The sequence below is a fragment of the Peromyscus californicus genome, unplaced genomic scaffold (assembly GCF_007827085.1).
Source record: "Peromyscus californicus insignis strain IS unplaced genomic scaffold, ASM782708v3 Scaffold_8__1_contigs__length_139910024, whole genome shotgun sequence".
In the NCBI taxonomy this organism is placed as follows: Eukaryota; Metazoa; Chordata; class Mammalia; order Rodentia; family Cricetidae; genus Peromyscus; species Peromyscus californicus.
This window is the reverse complement of record NW_026294606.1, coordinates 34,567,787-34,593,400: the sequence shown is the minus strand read 5'-3', so window position 1 is coordinate 34,593,400 and position 25,614 is coordinate 34,567,787. Positions and strand designations below refer to the sequence as shown.

Below are 25,614 nucleotides of genomic sequence, written 5' to 3'. Positions count from 1 at the left end.
GAAACAGTTCTTTGAGGGTATTTGGTATCTGACAGCTCTATTAGCCCTGGAGTCTTATCCAGCATGTTTATTTTTAATGGGTTTCCCTTACAAACAGCTGCCTAAGATGCTAGCTTTTCCATTCTTTCTTGGGCCTTTCGTAAATATTTGAAGCAACTACTCATTAACCATTGCACATCTATTCAGTCCTGCTGTATGGCCTGTGAACTGGAATTGGCTTTTCTTTTATTTTGCTATCTGCTGGCCATACTAGAAACCCCCTGCTGTTTGGGTTCAATCTGTCAAGGTCCAAATTATCCTCCAACTGAGAGCTAATCAAGGGCGTCTGACCTGGTTTGCAAATAAACTAGGAACAAAAGTGGGTTTATTTTTCTTTCTAGGGAGCCCTAGTTCTCACAAACTAAGGCAAAATACATGCACACCACGAAAGCAATTGCTTAAAATTGGAAACAGGCACAACTGCCCACTGAAGATGGACTGGATTTACCAGGCGCTTCAGAGGTACCCGTTTTCAAGCTATAAATCCATTTTTTATAGAAATTGGTTTGCAAATACATTCCAAATTAAAAGTCACAGTTCATTTAACACAAGTCTGAAGCATGCAAAGAATGTAGATTTGAAGCACTCGGCTACCCCAGTGAGGACACTGGAGACTTCAAGTATCTCCACTGATGCCAAGCTTCAAGTTGCTGGGTACACATGGCAGAATTAAGCTTTCTGCACCATTAACATCATTACTGTATCTACCTTATATAGACTTCTACACTGTGAAATATGAAATAGTTTCCGGTCTAAAATTTTCTGTTGCCTCTGCTGCTACTATTACTGCCAGGTCTCACTAGGCATATTCTGGCCTGGCTCTCACTCCATCATCCAGACTGGCCCTGAACTACCAATACCCCTGCCTCTGCCTACTGGCTGCTGAGGTTGCACCACTGGCATTATAAATAGTTTCATGAACTAGTGAATGTGCATAAATGTAATATTACTAATACATCTCAATACATTAAGGTCCCAGAAACAGAAGTCACATCTTGGGTCTAAGGCTCAGGGTCTTTTTTTTTTTTTTTTTTTTTTTTTTTGGTTTTTCGAGACAGAGTTTCTCTGTGTAGCTTTGGAGCCTGTCCTGGAATTTGCTCTGTAGACCAGGCTGGCCTCAAACTCACAGAGATCCTCCTGCCTCTACCTCCTGAGTGCTGGGATTAAAGGTGAGCGCCACACCCGCCCAGCTCAGGGTCCTTTTGTTTGCAACAGGTATCTAATCTTAGAAAACCACCAAAGACAACAAAGTTGAGGACAAGGGACATTATCCCAGAACATGATGACTGAAACTTTGTGAATGAAGGGTTTCCCTTAAATTGCTATCAGCTGACAAAATGACCAAGTTGTTGTAATGCAGTTAGCTGCATTGCAGCAGCAATGAATTTGCAGCAGCCATACCAGAATATAGCATTTTCCCAAGAGGTGACTCAAGACAAGGCAAAGTGTACTGGTTCATCAGTGAGGAAGTCTGTATTTTAAACTCTTCCTCAGATGGCAAGCAGGGATAGCAAGAAGCAGCAGCCAGAGGTCACGAGGCAAATGGAAGGATGGAATGAAAGGCCAGCGAGAGGTGAAAGTACAAAGGTTACCTGGTACCCAGTTCACAGACAACACTAAGAGCCATAAAGCAAGCAAGGCATGCCACTTACAATCAAAGCACACAGCATCCATCAAAACATCGCCACAAATGCAAATAAAAAAAAAATCAAGGAACAAAATCAGAGACCTACAACGATTCCACCTGGCTTATGAAATGAGGCTTTATTTATTTAGGATCAGCAGTTTTCTGGGTTTTTTTTTAAGATTGATTTTATTATAGTGAATAATATATACAAGTGTGGGTCTATGTTTGGTGTGTCTGTGTGAATACTGGTTGCTGAGGAGCTGAAGTCACAGGTGGTTGAAGCTCCTGACATACGTGGCAGGACTTGAACTCATCTTCTGTAAGAGCAGCACTCACTTTTAATAGCTGAGCTATCTCTCCAGTCCAGATTTGTAGTTCTGATCTCTGGAATCCATGTTTAAGAAATTCAGCAGTACTATAGGTGAACATATGATATCAAGAATTAGCTGATCCCCATGTGAGAAAGATCTGGTTTCACCCAAAAGACAGCCCACCAAAATTCTCTGTTTTTCTCTTCTTCTACAGTATCGTGGGTAACACAGCTACCATTCTGGAAGACCATGTGATTTAATACTCTAATATTTCATTGAAAAAAAAACCCACCCTGTTTTATAAAATTAAAGCAAGTCCTAGTTAGAAACTAGTCATTGTTGCTTCTAATATTCCAGCAATCGTAAGAGAAAGTTCAAAATAGAAATAGCATGGTCTTCATATCCCAAATGTTCTACTTAAGAAGTATTCAACAAACATTTGTTAAATAACCTAATAGTACAAATAATTAAGAAAAGAATACACACTGACCTCAGCTAATGTGCCATTTAAAAAAAATTATGATCCTCTTGTATTTATTCAAAGTAAGCTATTTTAAAGGTCATCAATTTAAGTCAAGAAACATGCAATAAAGTGCAAAATGTTAGGCAACCTGAGCAAAAGCACAGGTTTTCAAAATTTATACAGAGAGCTATTTTTCACATGACTAAAATATTTATGAATTTACAAAAAGCATACATTACTTGCAAATCCAGTTCCAAAAATATTGCTGGATACATTTAAATGTTGGGCTAATCATGTTAGAGAAGTTATTTAAAAATCTTTATTCAATTTATTCTCCACTTAACACCAAGCCAAGCTCCTCCCACCTCCCCCTCTTTTTTACATAAACTAATTACATAGTGAATTACATCTGAAAGTCAGTGCAATCATAGCTAAAGGTCAGACCATCGAATATAAGTTATTTCAAGTCTGAAAAATAAAGCCCAGATGTTACTACAGTGAACAAATATAGATATAAAAATGGAAATGGATTCACTTGGTAGAGTTTATGGCAACCTCAATTTTTTTTCAAAGCAAAATGATCTTTTCTTTTTAAATCATTTTCTTCAACAATTCCTATGAAAAGATTACCTTTGTTTCAAATATTCTCTATCTTGCTATTATTTGTTTATATAATACAGAGGGGTATATATTAATATTCACATGTGTCCAATCCATGTCTTCTCCCTGAAATGACCTTACATCTGGGAACAATCCATCTTTCCTTACCAATCAAGGGTACTAGGGTGGCTATTCCTTCCAACTTAAGGATCCAGACATGCACAAGGTTCCTTTTGAGAATGTTCCCCACCTCTGGTTGCTCAGGCTTCTTATCTTATGAGAATCATAACAGCATGCAGCATGTACTCATTCAAAACATTCACTGAACATCAACTGCAACCTGGGGCTAAGTGAGCCCCAGGCAGCCCTCACTGTCAAGGTGGTCAAGTGGAAGACATAAGTAGACACTCTCCATCTAGTCAGCCCTGTCAGCACAGATAAAGAAAGAACTCTGTATGGCTGGGGACAGACTATGCTGCTGAATGACACGATGATGAGATGATGGCTGAAGAACAGCCCTCAGACCAAGACAGGAAGGGCCATGCAAATCACATCATTCCCTAGGACCTTTTAAAGTCACAGTGGTTAGAAAGACACCTAAGACACCTTCTATAAGGATCAACAAGGAGTTTAAAAATGCAGACTCTCAGAACCTACCCACACCAACCAGTATAGCATTCCCATGTCAGCAAAATCCCTACGTGATCTGCATATACTGTACAACAAGGTAAATACACGTAAAGTCTGGCGTTTCTTCTTAAAGGTAACCCAGGCATGGACATGTGAAATCATGCATGAGTATGTACATACATATATATTAAAAACAAGTTTAAAGAACACAAAGTAATTCTCAGGCAGTGGCTTCTTTTCTCAGGTCCTTCCTTCTGGTTCATTTCTTTGAGTTCAGTCAGATAAACCAAAGTATGTTTTCCACTATGTAAGAATGTAGTAAGATTAGGATTATGAGTATAAGAATTGCTGTTCTATCCCCAGGAACAGTGAAGTGTGGAAAAAGCCCAGACTCACAGAACCAGCGACTCTGAGCTTCCAGTGTAAGTCACTGTGCCACAGATAACAGTGGGATTGGATTACTGGACAGTACATCGTCATTTTGATCAAAAACAGGATAGTTCCTGCTCTGCTTCCACACTGGCTGGTTCAGTGCTCTTAAGGAAGCCATTTCCTCCTCTCCCTCCCTCTCAGTTTTCCCATCTGGAAACTAGAAGCGAAGCATGCTTTGCAGGCAAGCATTGTGGAAGCTGGCAGTGCAGAGCTGTGCTGGGAGATTTGGAAGACGTGGACTACATGGTTCCTTCTTGTTATTGGTGATGAAAAGGAGGGTGACAAAGAGGAAGGCCTGGACGACAAGACACTGCCAAAGAAGGAAGATGCATTCTTTACAACTTTTATCCTCTATTACTTCACTGTCTGCTCTACAGTCCATAGTTTTTATTTTTATCCTTTTCTTTACTCACTGTCCTTTTTCTGTTAAGTTGGTGAGAATACCTGTTTAATCCATCATTGGATTCTAAGAATTTGGCATGACAGATGCCATATATTAGGCCCATAAAATAGATGATTAAAATGATAATTTATAAATTAATAGGCTCCATTGGCACTTTTCTTAATGTAGTGAGCTACTTTCTTTTCAGAGCAGTTGGTTTCAGAAAGGAGAATAGGATCCTCCATTCTCCAAAAGTATGAACAAGGAACCATTGTGCAAGGGAGTAATATTTAAGTCTTAACGTTTTTATCGAGATTATAATTACAACATTTCTCCCTTCTCTTTCCTCCTTCCCAAGCCTCCTATATACCCCTTCCTGCTCTCTTTCAAAATCATGGCCTCATTTTCATTAATTATTGTTGCATGCATATACATATGACATGGTTCCCATAAGTATCCCCAGTTGATTTGAACTTGCCATCCTCTGATTCATCCTCCTGAGTCCTGGGACCACAGGCAAGGACCATGTAACATGGAATCTTACCAGATAGACAGCCATGAAAAGCCACTGAGAGGCCGGGCGGTGGTGGCGCACGCCTTTAATCCCAGCACTCGGGAGGCAGAGCCAGGCGGATCTCTGTGAGTTCGAGGCCAGCCTGGGCTAACAAGTGAGTTCCAGGAAAAGGCGCAAAGCTACACAGAGAAACCCTGTCTCGAAAAACCAAAAAAAAAAAAAAAAAAAAAGCCACTGAGAAACCTTTTAAAGCAAAGAAATGAAGGCTGCAGTGACAGAGGAGCCAGGAAAGTGCCTACAGCAAAGGCATAATGAGCTGCATTTGGATCCCCAGCACAGCAGTAATACAAAACCCATGCATGGTGGTGTGAGTCTAACCCAAGACCAGGGTGGTGAGGATGAGAAGACCCTTGGAGCTCCCTGTCCAGACAGCCTCGACAAATGAGTGAGCTCCAGGTTCAATGGAAGATCTCATCTCAAAAAATAAGTGGAAGGCAACCTCTCAACTCTATACACATGTACATACACGCACACGCTCGCACAGACACACACACACACACACACACACACACACACACACACACACACACACACCCCAACAAAGAAAAAAGAAGAGAAGTGTTAGGTTAAGTAAAGTGAGAAGAGGGAGGAGCCAGGGCGTGAATCTCTGCTTTGTGTTTTTGTTGAAGATGTGATTTCTCAGCTTCCTGCTCCTGTTGCCATGATGGGCTCTCAGCCCTTTGGAACCAGAAGGCAGAAGAAACTCTTCTTTCTATAAGTTGCCTTAGTCATGATGTCTTTTTACAGCAACAGAAAAGCAATTAATACAAGTCTAATTAGTTCATTAACACTGATCAAGGGATTATTTCCATAATATAAGGCATGTGTGTTTTATAAAACATGTTTAGAGGAGTTAAAGGTTTCTTGATTCTGCTAATTATAAGAAATTTTGCTTTCAAAGTATCAACTTATCCTCATCAAAATACATGATACTTAAGGAAGGGAATTTTGGTTAAATTAAAAATGAGGCCCAGAAAAGATCTAGGCATTGATTCCCATACTCGTGGAGTTTTAAAATATACACTTCCTAGCATATAGCTCCCTTAGTCTATTCAGACAGCTGTTACAAGGTATCTTGGAGTAAGTAACTTAAAAACAGCATATATTTATTACTCACAGGTCCAGAGGCTGGAGGTCATAAACAAGGGCCAGCAATTTCAGTACTTGACGAAGGAAGATTCATGTTCTGCTTCAAGGATGTGGCCTCTGGCTGCATTCTCACACATGGAAGGCTGGCTACACGCAGTAAGTATCCTCACAGAGTGAAAAAAGTAGCCTATGCCAGGTCTCACTTAGAATAGCATCACAACTGTCTGCTCATGGGCTAGTTACCTCCCAATAAAACTTCCTAATAATATCACAGAGGGAGTTAAAAGGAACATAGGAATTCTAGAAGTGTACAACCATTTAGACCATAGCAAGTACCTGGTAAACTACAAGAATCTTTTGGAGTAGATTTGTGACATAAAGTTTCCATAGTTTGTGACTGAAAGTTTCCATAAAGAATGGATAACCAGTACTATGATGTAAACATCATCTGCATCCACCACAAAATTCAAATTAAAGCTTGTATATCATTAAAAGACAGGGTCTTTAGGAGCAGGGAAGGCCTTAGGGGCTCCTTTCCCTTCCCTTCAATCACTAACTCCAGTGCACAAAGCAACAAGGTGCCACTGGAAACAGAGACAGGGCTCTACCAGACTGTCAGCAAATCCCGGACTGCCAGTTTTAAGAAATATAAGTAAATAACTTTCTGTTCTTTGTAAACTACCAGGTTTGTATTGTTTGTTTTGTTTATGAGACAGGATCTTACTATAGAGCCCTGGTAGGCTTTGAACTCACTATGAAGACCAGGCTGGCCTCTAACTAACAGAGGCTACTTGCCTCTAGCTGTGGAGTGCTGGGATTACTGGTATGCTCCACTACACCCTGTATTTTATTTGTTTCAGTGATGGTGTCCTACTATGTTATCCAGGCTGATCTTGAACTCCAGAATTCAAGTAATCCTCCTACCTCAGCCCCCTGCAGAGATGGGAATCCAGACATCTACCACATGTACAGGAATCTGTGGTGTTTCATTGTAGCAGCACAAATGTATGAATACAGCAGGCCTAACATGGGAATAACAGAGCTGATGCACACCCATTCCATGAGAAAATTCAGGTCTGATTTTTGTTACTGCATATAAACAGTCCATTTCTTCACTATTTCATTGGGTGTTTTGATCAAATGGTGGCATTAGTTAATCAGGATAGGATACTTCTCCACACAAAGCTATTGGACTTGGTCTCCATCATCACCTTCATCTCAGTTATGTGTAGTGATTCATTCAAGGAAATGCACAATGTCAGGTTTACCACAAAGCTACTGGATTATGAATGTGGCCAGACATTTGCATGTAAACCAAAAGAGTCCAAATTTATTCTGAGTTTAAAACTCACATCTATAGTTACTACCTCACCAATATTCACTTTCCTTAACGAGCAACTCAACATATTAATAAGGTCATCCTTTTGAAGGTGCTATATGAACTGCCAGAGGAGAGGAGAAAAGTTGTCTTCAATCTCAACCCAGCAAAATAAAAACACTTAGCCTGGCCAGACATGCCCCTGGTACAGTGGTAGCACAAATGTCATGCCAATTTTTCTGCTTGGAGTGAGACCTGTTCCATAAGATGGAGCTCATACTTGGCACTGTGATGGGAGCCAAGAACCTGACATGTCAGATAGCCTAGGAGAGATACTACTTCTATGACTCTGCTAAAGGAAAGCAATATCAAATGACTCCGAGGGGCGGATTACTACAGCTACACATCAGTGCACCTCTCAACCCTCATCAGAGAGGTTACTTCTTGCAGTAAAATTCAAAGACCCACAAGTGGTGAAGGTGGTGAGAAGAGGAGTCACGGAGGGCTCAGCCCTAGCTGGGGCATCTATCTACATCAAGCTTCCTCCTCCCAAGGCTCGGGGGCATTGCGGAGAAGAGATGGAACGACTGCAAGAGCCAACGGCAGTAGAAAACTACAATGAAACTGTGTGCTCAGCCCTAGCTGGGGCATCTATCTACATCAAGCTTCCTCCTCCCAAGGCTCGGGGGCATTGCGGAGAAGAGATGGAACGACTGCAAGAGCCAACGGCAGTAGAAAACTACAATGAAACTGTGTTTTCCAGTACAGAAGGGCAGCTCCACATGGGAACTCGCAGTGCTCGTGACAACATGTACTAGACTGCTTTGACAAGCCAAACAAAAAGCCCACCCCTATCTACGGAGCTCCTGGCAATTTATAGCTGCTGTGAGAAGGAGAATCAGTGTTCTTTAAGGGGATAGCCCTGGTAGGTCAAATACATTCTAGCATATAGTCTTATACTCGAAAACACATGGACCACACAAACTATACCTACTAGTTTCTTGTTTAATTGTTGTTTAAGGGCACAAAGTTGGGTGGATAGGAAAGAAGGATTGGGTCTGGGAGAAGTTGAGGTAGATAGTAAATGTGGTCAAAATACATTGTATTACATTCTCAAAGAATTAATATATTTTTTAAAAGAATTAACTATAAGGATGTAGAGCAGTAGTAGAGCCTAGAGTTCTCAGGGCTCTGAATTGAATTCTACTAACATACACAGACACACACACACACACACACACACACACACACACACACACACACACACAATGTGTAATCATGTAATTACTCATTCCTTATCACTAAATTCATTTATTCATCAACTTCCTCTTACTCAACTATATTGTCACTGCTGGATTTTCTAAGCCTCTGGCTTCACCCTCCTCTTGCTAATGCTATCAGAAATGATGCATTAAAGGGCATGCGTTTCCAAGTCAGCAACCTAAATCCAACTTTTTCTTCTATCACAAGCAGTAAGAAATGTGTTAGAACTGACCAAGAGATATAAAGAGCATATGGAGGGCAACAAATAACAAGAAATACAGGAATTTATAACCTCTGCAGACAGCCAAGGTCCCACTAACAAACATTGTTTTTCATGCAGAAAATTGTGCTCACCATACGTGACATTGTGTAAGGGTGTTTACGGCAATTTAATATCCACAGGAGCAGGAGAAGAAATTTAATAAGTTTTCAAATGAAATGAACTGACAGGCAGTGTGAGAAACTGCAGACTCTGCAGAATGAGCACGAGCTGTTGGCATCACAAAGTAGTGGTTCTTTCCAGAAAACATCCCACGAAGGTCAGGTTCAGAAATCACCAGGTAACAGTATCGCTTTCACATCTTTCCTGGGCAGTTAAAATTCCCCTAAACAACCTTCCAATCTAACTTAAAGCTTTCAAAGTTCACCACAAGTATCCCAGAAACAGAGCAGCCTCAATTCAAACTCTGAAAACAAACCCTTGGGGAACTTGTGTCCCATTGTCACCCAGAATAATTTGCAGAATGATGTTAAAATTGTGTAAAACCAAAGCAAATGCATATTTATATACATTAATGTGGAGCAAAGTGCAAACACCTGATTCATAAAACAGTAGATACCTGTGAACTGTCAGGAAATAAGTCTCCACAGTTATTTCTCAGCTGTAAATCTAGGAAAGTATGAAAGCCATCACCACTAAACATCTGTGTCATACAATCAAGTCTGTGTTCAATTAACTGCACTAAATGAACACCTGAAGCCAAGTGGCATTTCTTGTTCATTTCTGAATTGGGTTTCCATACCACATTTTCCTTACATGCCCCAAGCTGCACATGGAATTACATGAGGCATGATCATTTCTATGTTAGCCACTCACCCAACATTTATTAAGCTCTGGCCAAACCCATACACAGCACCACATATGCTTGAACCTGATGTCTTCTACAAAAGTCACCCGGAACCAATCATAGCATATCTGGAAATCATAGCTTTTCTAAGGCTTGAGCCTATTAGCATAAATACAAATGGCTTACAGCAAATTTGCAAGAAATATGTGTTGAGAGAACAGAGCAGTAGCCATATAGTTCCAATAGTCACTTTAACTCTGGACCACTTTAGCGTTTCTTTCTCATAGGCCTCTAGCATAATATAACCTCCAAGAGCCCAAATGGTATCTTGGGTCTTAAGAGTCATCAGAGATGACCATGGCTGATCACCCAGGGCCAGCAGCCAGCGAGATTCTACACAGAGACCATTGTTGAGTAGGCTGACTAGACGGGAATGGCAGTGTTAGGGAAGTTGGACAGAGACATAAGGGCTGCCATTTGCTGACAGCAGTCTAGACATTCAGGTATGTTTTCAAACTTCAAAGGTGCTTGTTTAAATTTTTTTTTAAAAAAGGTCAATGACCTCTTATCCTAAGACTTGCTTCATGGTTCTGTATACTTTAATTTTCATTATTTCAAAACTAGGTATGGTGATGCATGTCCATAATGCCAGCATTTGGAAGGCAGAGGCAGGAGGATCAGGGTGCAAGGTCATTCTGGGCTACATAACAAGTTGTAGGCCTGCTAGGGCTAGGTGAGACCTTGTCTCATTACTCCCACTAGCTACCCTCCTTCGTAAACAAAGAAGAGTGCCTTGAAACATGGTCCATGTGGTTTCCATCTTTTTAATCCCTACACTTTGCACAGTCAGTACTCAGTAACTGTCAGCTGTGTCTTTGGTCCTAGCTGGATAATGATAAATGAGCCTGCTAAGTCTTCCAATCCTATAAACATGTAAGTGTCTCACAGTACACTATATACTGGTCTTCATGTGCTCATGAAATTAGTGAACTTTCTTTTTCCCTATTTTTCTAGACAGAACAAGATTCCCAGGTTAGTAAAATTATCTTGCCTATTTCAAAGAAAGCTGCCTTATATTCATTTTCATAGTTCATTACATATAATCATTTAATGTGTGGTACTTAAATCCCTTCTAGAGTTGACAATGTACAGCAAATGAATGTAATCTATAGGAGACATTTGCTTGATTATTATATTTGAATATTGCACAAATGAAAAGATAAGGGAATTAGACATTTAACTGCCATATAAATTAATAGCATGGCATTAATGGTCCCGTTTTTATATTGGAGCAAAATCATTATAAAGTAATCATCACTAGAGGTGATAGTCAAACAGGGGCTTTATGCAAGCTCCACTACTGAGCAATTTGGATGATACAACAGAAAATCCAATATTGCTCCCAGCATCAACTACTCAACAAAGCAGGAAGCAATGTCTTCTCTTTGCTTTTCCCAATTAATCTTCGCCATAACAGGCAGTGCTCTTTGCCAGCCTTGGGCTCTGAATTTGATTTTTAAAATTTCAACAGTAATACTGAAATCACTAGGCATCAAGAAATTGTCTTCCTGTTCTGAATGCTCCATCATAATTTACATTACGTCTGTAACTGGTTAATGCCACTTACCTTGCAAGAGCTTTTCAGATTTATGAAGGCAGAAAAAATGGGTGGGGGGAGCAACACACAAATGAGATCTAGAAAAGCACACGGTAACTGTGAAAACAGCCCATCCATCATCCCCACGTTTTGATTCAGAGACAAGAATGGAAGGTGCTGTTTCCACACCACTCACCCTGCACACACACAAAGGTTTGCTCCATCGAGAACACAACTGAAACTGATTGATTAGCTGCTAGAGAAAAATCGATACAAATATCCTAGAAAACACCAGCCTGTGAATTCAATCTGGCCCCAACAAAGTCCTGGTCACTGCTTGACATGTTTTTCTAGATATCTAAAAATGCAGCTACACGGAACCCAGCAATCTCAGCCCAGGGACCACAGCTAATCCCTATGATTTTATTAAAGAGAAAAAAAGTCCTGACTCAGCAGAGAGGAGACAGGGAGGACAATTTCCCAACACACAAATGTAGATCTGGCTCAAAACCGAAAACCACTGAGAAAGTAAAAAGAGTCAATGAAAACTGCCTAGAGAACTGAGATGAGTGAGAAAAAGGAAAGCAGCCAGGAAACCAACTAAACATGTACATGCTTTATGAACAAGAGAAGTGAAGGTTTCTAGTTAGGAGAGACAATCTTGACTTCAATGCTGCCCATTCAAATGTTAATACACACGCTTTTGGCAGGTGAATGCAGGAGCAGCACATTCAACACCCGAGGAGGCCATTTTATCTGGAATGATTTCCTAACTCGTTTCCTTTCTTTTCTGAGTGCTGCTTGGCCTTGACTTTGCACATTCACTATAGAGATAGATTAATTTTTTAAAAACATAAAAACATTTCATGAATACGCTACTAAGGAAGAAATTACATACTTATTGTATGTTCCATTACATGACAGGAAACCTGGCTTCTAATCCTAATCTACACAAGTTCAGTTTTTGTTTATTTTTTTTTAAATCATTTATATTACTGGCACACAGAAGTCACTAAATAAAAGTAGGAAAGGAAAGAAAGAAAACACCACCGAAACAGGGTGTGGTGACATAGATCTGTAATCCTAGCACTCTGTAGGATACATGTCCACAGAACAAGTTCAATGACCCAAACTGCAAGACCTTGTCTCAAAAGAACCAGAAAAGGAAGCTGAAAAAAAGGGAGGAAAAGGGGAAGAGAGGGGAGCGGGGAGGAGAGAGAGGACCATTTTAAGGACATGAAATTTATCTGTACTGATAAAGGAATTTACCGGTAGCACACTTAGACTTCATCTTTGAGTAATTCTTCACAGACCCATGTTTGTTATTCATAATGGAGTAAGCCTTCTAAATCATGGTAGAATGGTTGTAGCTCAAAGACACACAAGTTACTCAAGAATAAACAAAAGTCATAGAAATAAGAAAAATGTGACATTTCTTCAACTATGTTGCCTGTAAAATTATCTTTTGTGATTTAAAAATGCAGACTTTAGAATTCTATGAGACCCTTAAAAAAAAAAAAAAAAAGACCTTTGCAGAAACAAAGATAATGCTGCCTAATCAATGTGTTTACAGTATGAGCTTGCAAGCTGGTATTTCCTAGGATGGGATAAAATTTACATTTTTCAAAATTAGAAAATGAAAAATGATTGTCATATTACATAGCTCATCTATAGAGAATTTACTCCTAAAACATATTTTAAAGCAAAAATAAAGCCTGTGATTGGATGACAGTCATTTACGTCTGTTACAGATGTTACAATGTTTTACCCAGATTAGGATATCTACCTCATTCCCTTTCACACAGTCAGCAACTACATCTGTCTAGAAATCTCACAACAGATAATGCTAAAATGGCAGTGAGGAGAAACTCCAGCTAAGAGAGATCAGACAGCCTTTTCAGATCACCTGGTCAGAGCAGTGCTGCAAGCCCAAACTGCCTAGAGCAGCCCTCCTGCACACAGTGGGTCCCTAGCAAAGGTCTGAATGACCTCAATGCTACAGCAATAAGGCCACATGCCAGTCAAGTGAGTCAGCAATCTAAGACCCAGGGTCTCAGGTTCAACTCTAAGGTATAGATAACAAGACAACAAGTTTCAAGCCTACATTGTTAACATCCAGTTCAGAATGAAAATAATACACAAATAACTAATGACAATAATGACAGGATCTTCCAGAACTTTCTCCATAAGCAGCCACTAAAGGTTGCAAATCTGGGATAAGTTGAGTCATTCATTGTCACTAGCCCAGCTCGGCACAGCTGACACTACCAACTAACCACAGAAGAAACTGCCTCGTGCTGCTGCTCAGAAGAGAAATTAGACTGCTGAGCTGGAAGCAATTACAAAAGTTCCCTAACCAGTTTATAAAAGCCATGTTTCCTTTTTCATAAATTATATATGAGACATGAGTGGGCCCACATAAAGTCATGATGCAATCCCACCAAAAGTAAGGATCAATTATGAAAGAATGAAGACAATTCTTCACTTCCTAAACAGTCATTTTGTAGTTTCATATTTTTCATTTTTTTTTTTGTGAAATGAGGTAGGTTTTTAAAAGTCTATGGAATTTTATAATGTTGAGGAACTGTAACTTCTAATTAACAGTGGTTTGTTGCAGAATATTTAACTAAGCAAGATGAGTTGCATTTATCTAATTATGTAAAAATGTATTGCATTTGTTTATATTGTGGATTATTTGATTAACTACGTAAAGATATGTTGCATTTTTTAATTATGTAAAGATGTGTTGCTGTTTTACTTTGCCTGCTTAAGCCACCTGATTGGTATAATAAAAAGCTGAACGGCCAATAGCAAGAGAGGAAGTATATTCAGAACTTCCAGGAAGGGAGAGTAAGTAGCAGGAGGAATTTAGACTGCAGGGAAAGACAGAGGAAGACACCTGGGGCCAGCCAGCCAGGTACAGAGGCAGCAGGAAAGTAGGACATACAGAATGAAAGAAAGGGAAAAGGGCCCCAAGGCAAAATGTAGGTGAATAGAAACTGGTTAAGTTAAAAAAGCTAGTGGAACAAGCCTAAGCTAAGGCTGAGCATTCATAATTAATAATAAATCTCCATGTCTTTATTTGGGGGCTGGTTGGCAACCCAAAGAAAATTCCAACTACAGTGGTTGGTATATAGATCAGACACACTTAATATCCCCATTATCAGAGAGACACATGGAAAGGCGAGTACCAGTCAAAAGTGCCAGCCAAGACGACCAGGTGCATAGAGAAGGTTTCTATCCAAACTTGTGCCCCTTCTTAAAATACTTGCAGGAATCTTACTGCAGAAAAGACAATCTCCCAGGTTTTCCCAGAACACACACACACACACAAAAACTAACACTAAAAACAGAATGTTACAAAAACCCAATAAGCTCCCTTTGTTTCTTATCAGCACCTGTTGAAGGTGAACAAGGAAAAGGAGTAAGTTAAAAATAAATGGTTAAAAACTTGGTTTTTATGACAGTACATGAGCCAAGGGTATGTTTTTCTCTATTACATGAAACATTCCAAATTCATGTTGATAAAGCTTTAAATCGACTGAATAAGGCAATGTGTCTGGAATGCAAACACTGTGACATCGGGGTTGGAGTACAGAACGCAGTTTTCCAGGTTACTTGCTAATAGGAAAAGAGCATTGCCAGTAACCATTAACCCACAAGAGGAGGAGACAATAGACGACCCACATGTTGGATGTAAAAACACACCACTGTTCTATAGACAGACTAAAAACAAAGACAAAAGAGGAAGTTCATGGATTAGGCAGTTATGTGTGAAAACAACTGTGACTCATGTTAAAGATAAGCCGTGCTATTTGCTGAGGGCAGGAGGCAGTGATTCAGAGGGCAGTACAGCAGAGGCAGCCTGTTCCTCTCACAACTCTCCCTAGTACACTACTCCCTGGACCCACAGCTGTGGATTTCATTCACCCCACAAAAATCCTCAAAAATTTCAGAGCTATGTGGATGATTGATTGACTGACTGATTGAGTTCTCTCTTTCACTCATTCATCCCTTATTTTCCCTTTTCTGTAGCTAGAGATGGGTGATGCTGCAATGTGTTGTTCACCTGAGAGTGCTTAAACACAAAGGTCATACAGGACCACAATTAAAATAAATACAACTTGAACAATTAACCAGGTACTATCCTCTAATAGCTGAGCAGACACATTTAAGCTTCAGACAGCTAAAGAAACTGGAACCTTTCTAAAAGGAAGTATTGGTTAGAAGATGAATATGACTTTTTTTAAAATTTCTTTTTATGGTGTTTGTCCTGCATATATGTCTGTGTGAGGGTGTTGGATCCTCTGGAACTGGAATTAAAGACAGTCATGAGCTGCCATGTGGGTGGTGGAAATTGAATCCAGGTCCTCTGGAAGAGCAGCCAGTGCTCTCAACCGCTGAGCCATCTCTCCAGCTGAATATGATTTGTTAAGAAGACTGACTTCATAGATAATTCTAGAAACTCTTACCTTGAAAGGATTGCTTGGCTCTCTCTACAAGTTCATCAATGGGATAGCTGGCCAGGTTTCCTCTGGCGTGCTTAGTTTTGCAGTAGGTACAAGCATTGAGACACCTGTTCAAAGGGAAACAATAAATAAGGCTCAAAACCTTAAAGACGGGGCATACACAGACTGACAGGCAAAACAAACAGTACAGTGACATTTTAGTAACATTTGCTTAATTTATAGGAGATACAAAAATAATTATCTACATGACTCATATTTAACTTCCATGAGGAGCAGAGTTAATAATCCTTGTGACTTTTAACTGTGAGAGAATGATCACAGAAACCCACAGATTATCCTAAACACACAAATCTACAAGGAACAAAGTTTATAAATACTTTAAATGATTAAACACACGTTTCTATGAGAACCCAAGTTTATAAACTCCATGATTAATCAAAGGAAATTCAATACATAGCACTTTTTTTTTTGTAAACTACCAGTATTTTTTTTGGCCATCAAATAACTAGAAATTTTTTTTTTTTTTGGTTTTTCGAGACAGGGTTTCTCTGTGTAGCTTTGCGCCTTTCCTGGAACTCACTTGGTAGCCCAGGCTGGCCTCGAACTCACAGAGATCCGCCTGCCTCTGCCTCCCGAGTGCTGGGATTAAAGGCGTGTGCCACCAACGCCCGGCATAGAAATTTTTTAGTATTACTTATATGTAGCTTTTTAGGAATATTAGATTATTCACTGAACTTTTAACTAATGATTTAAAAATCAATGAATAGGCAACAGCATTTTTAGAAAACTAAAGACTTTCAGAAAATTTCAGATTATTTTTCACTCTAAGAGGAAAATATTAAGATGCTCCTGTGCATTCTGGGAGTTCCATTAGCCAGAGAAAACAAAGAGGATGACAACAGTAGCTGTGGGAAATGTAAACTGAGTCATGTCCGAGGAGTTTCAGCCACAGGTTAAAAAGTTACTGGTCCACACTAGAATATTGATTCTTTTAGTTTTGAAATACAATTTAAATAAAGGAATTACCAAATAAAAGAGACAATTTTTAATACACAAAAAGGTGAAGTCTAGAAACACTGAACAAAACAGAAGTTGTCTAACCTCAGTGGTTCAGTATCCACTATAAAGAACAAGGCTCTCAAAAGACCACTATTACACAAATGCTTTAAATTTCCACATTGTAAAAAATAGAATTTGATAAATGAATGTTACCAGCATTTTACTGGTATGTAACTGTGAGATAGATATGAATCACTCTCCTTAGTAGTCAAACCAACAATGCTTAATGTCTGGCAGTTTTACATATAACTCTAGGGAACAGTACCAAGTACACTTGGAATTGTGTTTTACTATTTAAACAACCACTATCATTAACTTTCAACACTGTTTCTCCCAAGCAACTTATATTTAATTTAAAAAATTGAGTGCCTTCTATAATTTTGGAATGATGCTTGGCTGTGCTGTCCACAGAGCATAACCCTTCTGTTTCCTCCTGACAAAGGAGAAATCTGTTAGATTAGGCACACTGGATCTCCTTTAGCCTTGTCTATGCAGAATAGACATATTCTACCTCAAAAAGTCACACAAGTGAGTAGCCCAAAGTCACAGAACAGCTTGGGTTCAAGTCCAGGCCTGCCAGACATCAACTCTGTGGTTCTTCCCTGTGAACATGCTCCTGGAATAAATGTGCATCAAACATCCTTGGGGTGGGGTGGCAGAGACTATGTTTAGCAGAAACGAGGCTCTGGGTTCCTTTTCCAGCATTCCAGTATCCAAAAAAAAAAAAAAAAAAAAACCACCCCAAAACAAAAACAGAAATCACCCTCGCTACATACAAAGAAAGAAAGAAGGTCCTCATCCAGCAGGAGCTAGGGTAGCACAGCATCATTTGAGAGCACTTACTCTCCTACATAAAACCACTTATTTAAAATATGTACTTCTCTGCTGTAGTTCTGAGGGCTCTGAAGTCAGGCTTCCTGTCTGGACTGGCCCAGGCTTGTCTTTGCATTCCTGCTATCGTCTGTTTTCTGCTTCTCATCTTCTTGCTGAGTCTATTGGCAAAATGTGTCACCTCATATGACTTGTTCTGTTTCGAATTCTGGAACTCTATTCCCAGTGCTGTGCTGGGTACACTGGAGGCCAGTGTGCTCTCTTCCTTTTCCTCGAGTGTTCCCAGGGCTCTGGGATTCCCCTGACTGTCATTCACTGAAATCAACACTGTTCAGGCAAGCTGCCACTTCACGCTCTAACGCTACTTCAGGGGCCCTGCTCCCCTCCTCTTTGTCCGTCCACATGAAAGGCACTGAAAAGCCCATGGACAATCTTGAGAAAAGCCACCAAGACTTATGATTAGGGTTGCTTCTTACGGGATACCTCTTCAGAGAACAGGGTCGGGAAGGGGAAATGGAAAGAAGAAAAGGGAAAGTACTGTTTGAAATAAAACACGGGTGAACTGATACAAGTAAACCACGTAGAAAAGTTTTTACTGCTGGTGAATTTGAAGCACCAGTCACTAGGTGTAAGTCAAACTCTATAGAAAAGATGTACTGAGGATGGCTTAGCTTCAAACCAGGAGTGGAAACCAAATGGCATTTTCCTACTGTCTTACTGAATAATGGTAGAAGCACAGCCTCTCCATGAAAAACTGCTTATGAAAATGTACTAAAAGTGGAAATAAGTGATATCCTAAAACATTTCTAATAGTCAGAAAAGCCAGGGAATAGAAATACTCCATTAGGAGTTCAAAATACTCTTCACTCAACTGCTCTTCCCCAAAGTATTGATGAGACATTTTGAGATTCTTAATTTTCATTGAATAAGATAGATTCATTCTCAGCTGTTGATCTAAAAAAAAGCTTATTATTGATAGTAACCTTAAACTTAACAATTCTAAAGTGCACATTTCTGTATCTAAGGTGCACACTTCTGTAAGCATGCCACAACAGGACCAACTCAGGCAGTAAGTCTTATGTCTAAATAATAGGACGGGTCTGTAATGGGGGGGGGGGGGGACAACACAGTGCCAAAGCAGAAAAGAATGAGCTTTTTAATGTTTCAAAACAACTTTTTTTGCAGTCACCAGGAACTGTGTTAACCAAGCATTTCAACACTTCAAACCTCCTTTAAAATAAGGGAATTCTTAATAGACAGTTTCAATTGTCCTTAAGCAATTAAACAATTGTCCAAGAGTAAGAACTCTGAGCCAGTTTCTTCAACTGTCAGAAAACAAAAGCTCTTTGAAGGCTCACCGCTAAAAGCCAAAACCAAACTGAGGTGGCCACTGAACTGCAAGAATGCAGGAAGCCCTCCACAGACCCTGGCTGTGGTGACAGAAGAGAAAGCCCAACACACCTACACATCTTGTGAGCTGGCCGTTGGCCAAAAAACACTAACAGGCTCCAGAGCAGGGAGAGATTAGATTGAACTCAGCAGTGTAACCCCAAAGCCTGAAAGAACATATGCAGTAGAATATTTTTAGACTATATAACCTAAACAAATGGGATAACAATGAAGGTTCAAAAATCATGATATCCCAAAAGACTGGAACACAGGATAATGTACTGACTCAATACCTGACCATATGAAGCAAATGAAAGCAAACCTTCATAGCACAGTCTTTTCAAAAACTTTAGATACTATAAGTTCTGAAATAATTTAGAAGCCATAGTCACACTCTAAAACATAGCCCATATTATTTGTTTTTAATGAAGAGGGGGCAGAGTGAGAAACCTAATAGGACTTAAGCTCCTGCTTCTCCTTGATTCTTGGTAGAGAATAAATTTGAATATGCAAAACCTATTTGAGAATAAAGCATTATGACTGAAGTATTAGTTACTGAAATAGGGCATTGCAGTCTCTCCATATACTTTAATCCTAACTTATTTTTAATCAGTTGGTAGAATATAAAAATTTCTTAGAAGCTTCAAGTGTGACAAAATAATAAGCTCTTAGAGAGCACTACGACTTGGAAAAGCCACACTGTTATCTAGCTGTGTTCTTCTGTACTGAGGTATCATCGTGCAAAAGAAAAAGAAAAATTCAAAAAACAAAATGTTCACAGGATACAGGTTGAGACAAACCTGGCTGTTAAACAGCACCTACTGTGCCTCCTCATCAGGATTTTAAAGGATTTTTCCAAAGAAAAAGGACCAATGCTGTGGAATGGTCTGTATGTCAAATGTGTTGCTGATTGGTCAATAAATAAATCACTGATTGGTCAGTGGCCAGGCAGGAAGTATAGGCGGGACAAGGAGGAGAAAAAACTGGGAAGTGGAAGGCTGAGAGAGGGAGACACTGCCAGCCGCCATGATGACAAGCCACATGTGAAGATGTCGGTAAGCCACGAGCCATGTGGCAAGGTATAGATTAATGGAAATGGATTAATTTAAGCTGTGAGAACAGTTAGCAAGAAGTCTGCCATGGCCATACAGTTTGTAACCAATATAAGTCTCTGTGTTTACTTGGTCGGGTCTGAGTGGCTGTGGGACTGGCGGGTGAGAGAGATTTGTCCTGACTGTGGGCCAGGCAGGAAAACTCTAGCTACAGACCAAGTGTTTGAACTATCAAGCAAATACAGGAGATGCTAGCAGCAGACTGATGAGGTCTTCAGGTAATAAAAAGATGCCTGTTTGCCAAGGCTGAAACCCTAAGCAAAGGAAAATGGAGCACCAGAAACAGAGCAGAAGTGAGGCTCCAGAATCAGGAAGGCTTCAGCTTTCTGAGAGCAAGACTCTCCCACTAGAGATACTGCCTTCCACCCTTGTCACTGACTCCTGCTCTCTCTAAAAGCCAAAGCTTCTGGGATAACTCAGTATCATCTTCCATTGTGCCCTTTCCGGACTTCCTTCTCCTATGTGTTAAAAATGACATTATACAGATTGCACCTCCATTTCCTTTACTCCATCCCAATTTGCTCCATTCTTTACTTCAAGAAGCTGAATTAATGGATTTTCATTTCCATGGATTTCATCTCCATTCCTTTTACCTGAAAGGATTATTCTTATGGACAGTACCCATCGATTCCCATAAAATTCAAGACCTTTAAAAATAATTTTGGCAGGAATGGCAGCTAATAACAGCAAGAGAAGATTGCTGCATGCTTGCCAGACACTAAGTTAGGCATTTTACATAATAAAGATGCAAGAGGCATTATCTGGATCTTTCATAAAGCAAACTAAAGCTCAAAAGGATTATAAATTGTGCCCAAAGCTACCCAGAACCAAGTCAGACTCAATTCCTTCCTCCCTCCTTTCTTTCTGTGATGCTGGAGACCACACCCAGGACTTCAAATACCTTAAGCTTGTGCTATTATAACCCCAGCCTTGGACCCAATCCATCTTATCAGAAATTCCCACAGCACAAATTGTATTCTGTACTGCTCTAATGACCCCAAAACTATGTGAGACTACAGACTGATTGCACAAGCCTTTAAAAACCTTATAGTTGGGGTTGGTGAGACACCTTACTGAAGAAGAATCCTTGCTACACAACAGTGGGGATTTCAGTAGAAACCCTCAACACTCATGTAAAAAGCTAGGTGTAGTCACCCATGCAACTATCAACCACACAGTGTGGTAAGATGGAGACAGGAAGACCGCTGAGGGTCTGGGCCACCAGCCTAGCTCCAGGTTCAATGAAAGACACTGTCCCAAAGGAATAAGGAAGAGACCTATAAAATAAGGTACCTCCCTGGGCCTGTACATGTACCCATGTATCTACAGACACCACACACATACACATGCAAATAAAAACCTTGCAATTGCCTTCAGAAGCATGCAGCAAGTTTCACTGTGTGCCACCGCCTTTAACACAGCCCTAGTATACCACTAAAATACCTGCAATACTTGATGCTACTGGGGATTTCATAATGGATTGGACAAGTTATCAGTCATCACTCTCCACTCAGTAAGGAGATGTGCTAAGCAGGGAAGTCCTCAGTAAGACACACATAGGGAGAAGGAAGACACCATGTTTAGCAACAAGAACTTTCTCTAAAGTTAAACTAGCTTGTGCTGCCACTACTGTTTTTTTTAACCTATGTCTTTTATAGTTTGAGATAGGACCATATCCCTTCCTTTTCTTCCCTCTGAACTCTCCCATATATCCTTCATTGTTCTTTTTCAAACCCATGGCCTCCTTTTTTCATTAATCGTTACTGAACACACACACACACACACACACACACACACACACACACACACACACACACACACACTGCTCAGGCTGTATAATGTTACTTGTATATAAGTTTTTCAGGGCTGACCATTTGGTATTGGATATCCAGTTGGTATGTCTTCCCTAGAGAAGACTATGTCTTCCCCCACCTTCCCCCAACCACCCCCAGCTCTCTCTAATTGTTTGTAGTTCTTGGTGTAGGGTTGAAGCCTTGTGGGCTTTCCCTCCCTCCATGTTAGCATGTCTGTTGTCCTTGTTCAGCTCATGTTTAGGAAGTCATGTTGGTGAGGCATGGGTATAGTTTCTGACATTCCCAGAAGACACAATATCACAGCAAATTCCCTGACCATCATTCCACTCCTATTCCACAATGACTACTGAGCCATAAAACGATGTATGGGAGTTGTACCATAAACTGAGCTCCACATCTCTGCAATTTGAATGGTGTGGCTTTCTATATTGGGCTCTGTTGAAAAGAGAAGTTTCTCACTTGTAAGTGGGTATTAGATGTAAAGCAAAGGATAACCAGCCTGTACTCCACAGCCCCAGAGAAACTAAGTAACAAGGAGAACCCTAAGAGGGATGGATGGATTGCCCTGGGAAGGGAAAATAGTTGACATTTCCTGGGTAAACTGGGGTGGGGTATGTGCAGAGGGGAGATAATGGGGGATGGGAACATGAGGGATCAGGATGGTCGAGTTAGGGGAGGGATGGAGAGGGAGAGCAATGGAAGAGATATCTTGATTAGAGGGGACCATTATGGGGTTAGGGAGAAACCTGGTGCCAGGGAAATTCCCTGGAACCCAAAAGGATGACCCCAGCTAGACTCCTGGCAATAGTGGTGCCTGAACTGGCCTACTCCTGTAATCAGAGTGATGACTACCCTAACTGTCATCATAGAACCTACATCCATTAACTGATGGAAGCAGATGCAGAGATCTACAGCCAAGCACTGGGCAGAGCTCCTGGAGTCCAGCTGAAGAGAGGGAAGAGGGATTGTATGAGCAGGGGTTCAAGATCATGATGGGAAAAAACACAGAGACAGCTAAGTAGAGCTCTTGGGAGCTCATGGACTCTAGACCAACAGCTAGGGAGCCTGGATGGGACCGACCTAGATCTTCTGCATGTGGGTGACTGCTGCTAATTCTTGATTCCACCTTAAATCTTGAAGGCATCTCCAAGTGAAGGCCACAGTTCTTTAATAATTCTGTCACAGAACATGCTGAAATGGCTTCTCCTATCCCCCTTTTCTATCATTTACTTTGAAGACAGAAGAGGGAATGGCAGAGGAAGCAAAAATGTATCTTTTCAACAACCAGCTCAATGAAAAGGCCAAGAAAAGGGGGTTGTTAAGGCAAGGTTAAGGCAGCAGGGATCCTGTACACAGAGCATCTTCATCTTCTTCGGAAGCAGCCTGCATTTAAGGGGTCCAAGCTCCACTTTTCCGGATGGTGAGGGGACACAGGGTACTACAGCTGCATCCACTGAAAACGTCCTTTGATTGGAGGTTGGCAGTAGGGGCAGGAGTTCATTTCTGCTTCATGAGTATTGGTTTTTGTTTTTTGAGACTCTCATACCAGTATTGATTTTCATCAGTTCCACACCTTCCTCTCCCCACCCCAGTTCCTCCCAAATTGCCCGACTCTCAAATCCATGAGCTCTTCTATCATTCCCTACCATCCTTCTTTCAAAGTGAGAGTTGCTAGCGGTAATCACCGCTCTGCTTGCTTCAGCATTGTGAACAAATATTAATGAGTTTCTCTTGAACTAAACATTTCATAACCATGAAGTACTACTACAGACCTGAGAGAGGGACCAAGGACCACCCAGAGATCCTGGTCTTGGAACTAGATGAGACTCTGAGTGTTCCTGTTCTGGAAGTGGTGATGTGATATCCCCAAAGGTCATGTTTTACTATGGAATATGTGCAGGTGAGGGTGCAGAGGTGTATGGCTGTCTAGGAGTGAGGGAATGAATTATAGCAAGTTTGGACCAGAAAGGTATTTCCTCATGTTGGCCAGTTCTTCCTTGTATGCCTGAGTGCGAACTGTCATTCACCACCGTGGTTAAGTACTATGAACTGATTCCGGATTCTCACTCAGTTCGGTGCACTCATGTGCATCGTGTTGACCTTAGCTATGTGGGATGGCAGCTCCATTAGCAGGCAGAGTTGTGTGAGTAGGTGCTGAAGAGCAGTACTAATCCCAGTTTCTCACCCATTTTCTCTCCTTTGTCCTCCTTGCTCTTCGGTCTAGACACATAAATCTGTCCTATGTATTCAAGCAATAAAATTACTTTAAATAAATAAATAAAATTAAAGATTGTGTGTGGGTTATGAGTGGTACTGAGATGTGTTTGGCTGTCTGAGAGAAGGGGGATGAATTATACTGTTTTGGGGTAGATTCCACCCAGCAATTAATCTAACCCCTTTGGGGAAGGAGGGAGGGAGGGAGGGAGGGAGGGAGGGAGGGAGGGAGGAGAGAGAGAGAGAGAGAGAGAGAGAGAGAGAGAGAGAGAGAGAGATTGATTTTGTTCAAGAATCTACTTTCCTCTCATATAATCTAGAAAGCTCAAAGGTAACTCGTGCTAGCACCTGCCCCAGAGTACACAGCACGGCTCATTGAAACACTCCATTCCCTGTTCAACAAACGGGGAGTGAGTCTGAGAAACATGTCCAACCCAAGTCAACTGGCACTCAGCATTCAGGCGGAAACTGCCATTCGCCCAGGAAAGTACATGGGACAAAATTCATATCAAGGAAATGTACTCAGTATTCCTAGAGAGATCCTGCTGTATGCTTAAAATGGAACACTTCTGTTCTAGAGATTGTGATGAGCTTACAAACTTGGACCATTTGATCCTCAGACTGCAAGACTAAGACAGGAAGATACAGAGAAAAAGTTTCAAGTAGAGACACATGGACCAAATAACCAATGCATTTAGTAACATCCATCAGGAACACTGAAGAAACAATTAAATTTTAGACTGTCTTTAACCATAAAAAAAATTTCTGGAGACAGAGTCTCACTGTGTAGCCCAGGCTGGCCTAAAATTCAGCTGTGTGCCACCACATCCAGTTCTAGGACAATCTTTCACATTTGCAATTTTTCTAGTTGCCAACTTTTAGAATGCTTGGTATTGGGTCATACAAGATAAAAATAATGAACAACACAGTCCTTGCATCAAAACACAAAAAGATTACAGAGCAGGCATTCAACAAAGGCCCTGTAGAAGGGACTGTGTAAAGAACTGTTTAAGCTTCTGAATTTGTGGAAAATCAAAAGAAAAAGAAATAGAGATTAAAAACTTCAAACATACTCAACAAGGTCATTATTCTAATTTTTACAGCTACAAAATTAACCTACACAATTTAGCTAATAGAACTGGAGAAGAAAAACACAGATTGGAAATGCAGCTTAATACTACCACAGAAACTGTTCCTCCTGGCTAAAGACAGCATTCCCACATAGGGCACAGGCCCCGTTCCAACACGGTAACCCTCCAGAAGCTCGGAGGTGTGGAAAGGAGAGAGGAGGGTAGAAGTGTGGGTTATTTCCAGTGTTCTGAGGGAAGATAATT

At 40.6% G+C, this 25,614-nt stretch overlaps 1 protein-coding gene across 1 annotated transcript in view; it reads right to left on the bottom strand.

The window, feature by feature from the left end:
- Cdkal1 (CDK5 regulatory subunit associated protein 1 like 1) overlaps positions 1-25,614 on the bottom strand; it is a 570,376-nt gene that overhangs the window by 302,560 nt on the left and 242,202 nt on the right. Inside the window, 1 exon segment of the mRNA XM_052727871.1 lies at positions 15,865-15,968. Coding sequence (XP_052583831.1) covers positions 15,865-15,968 — 104 coding nt within the window.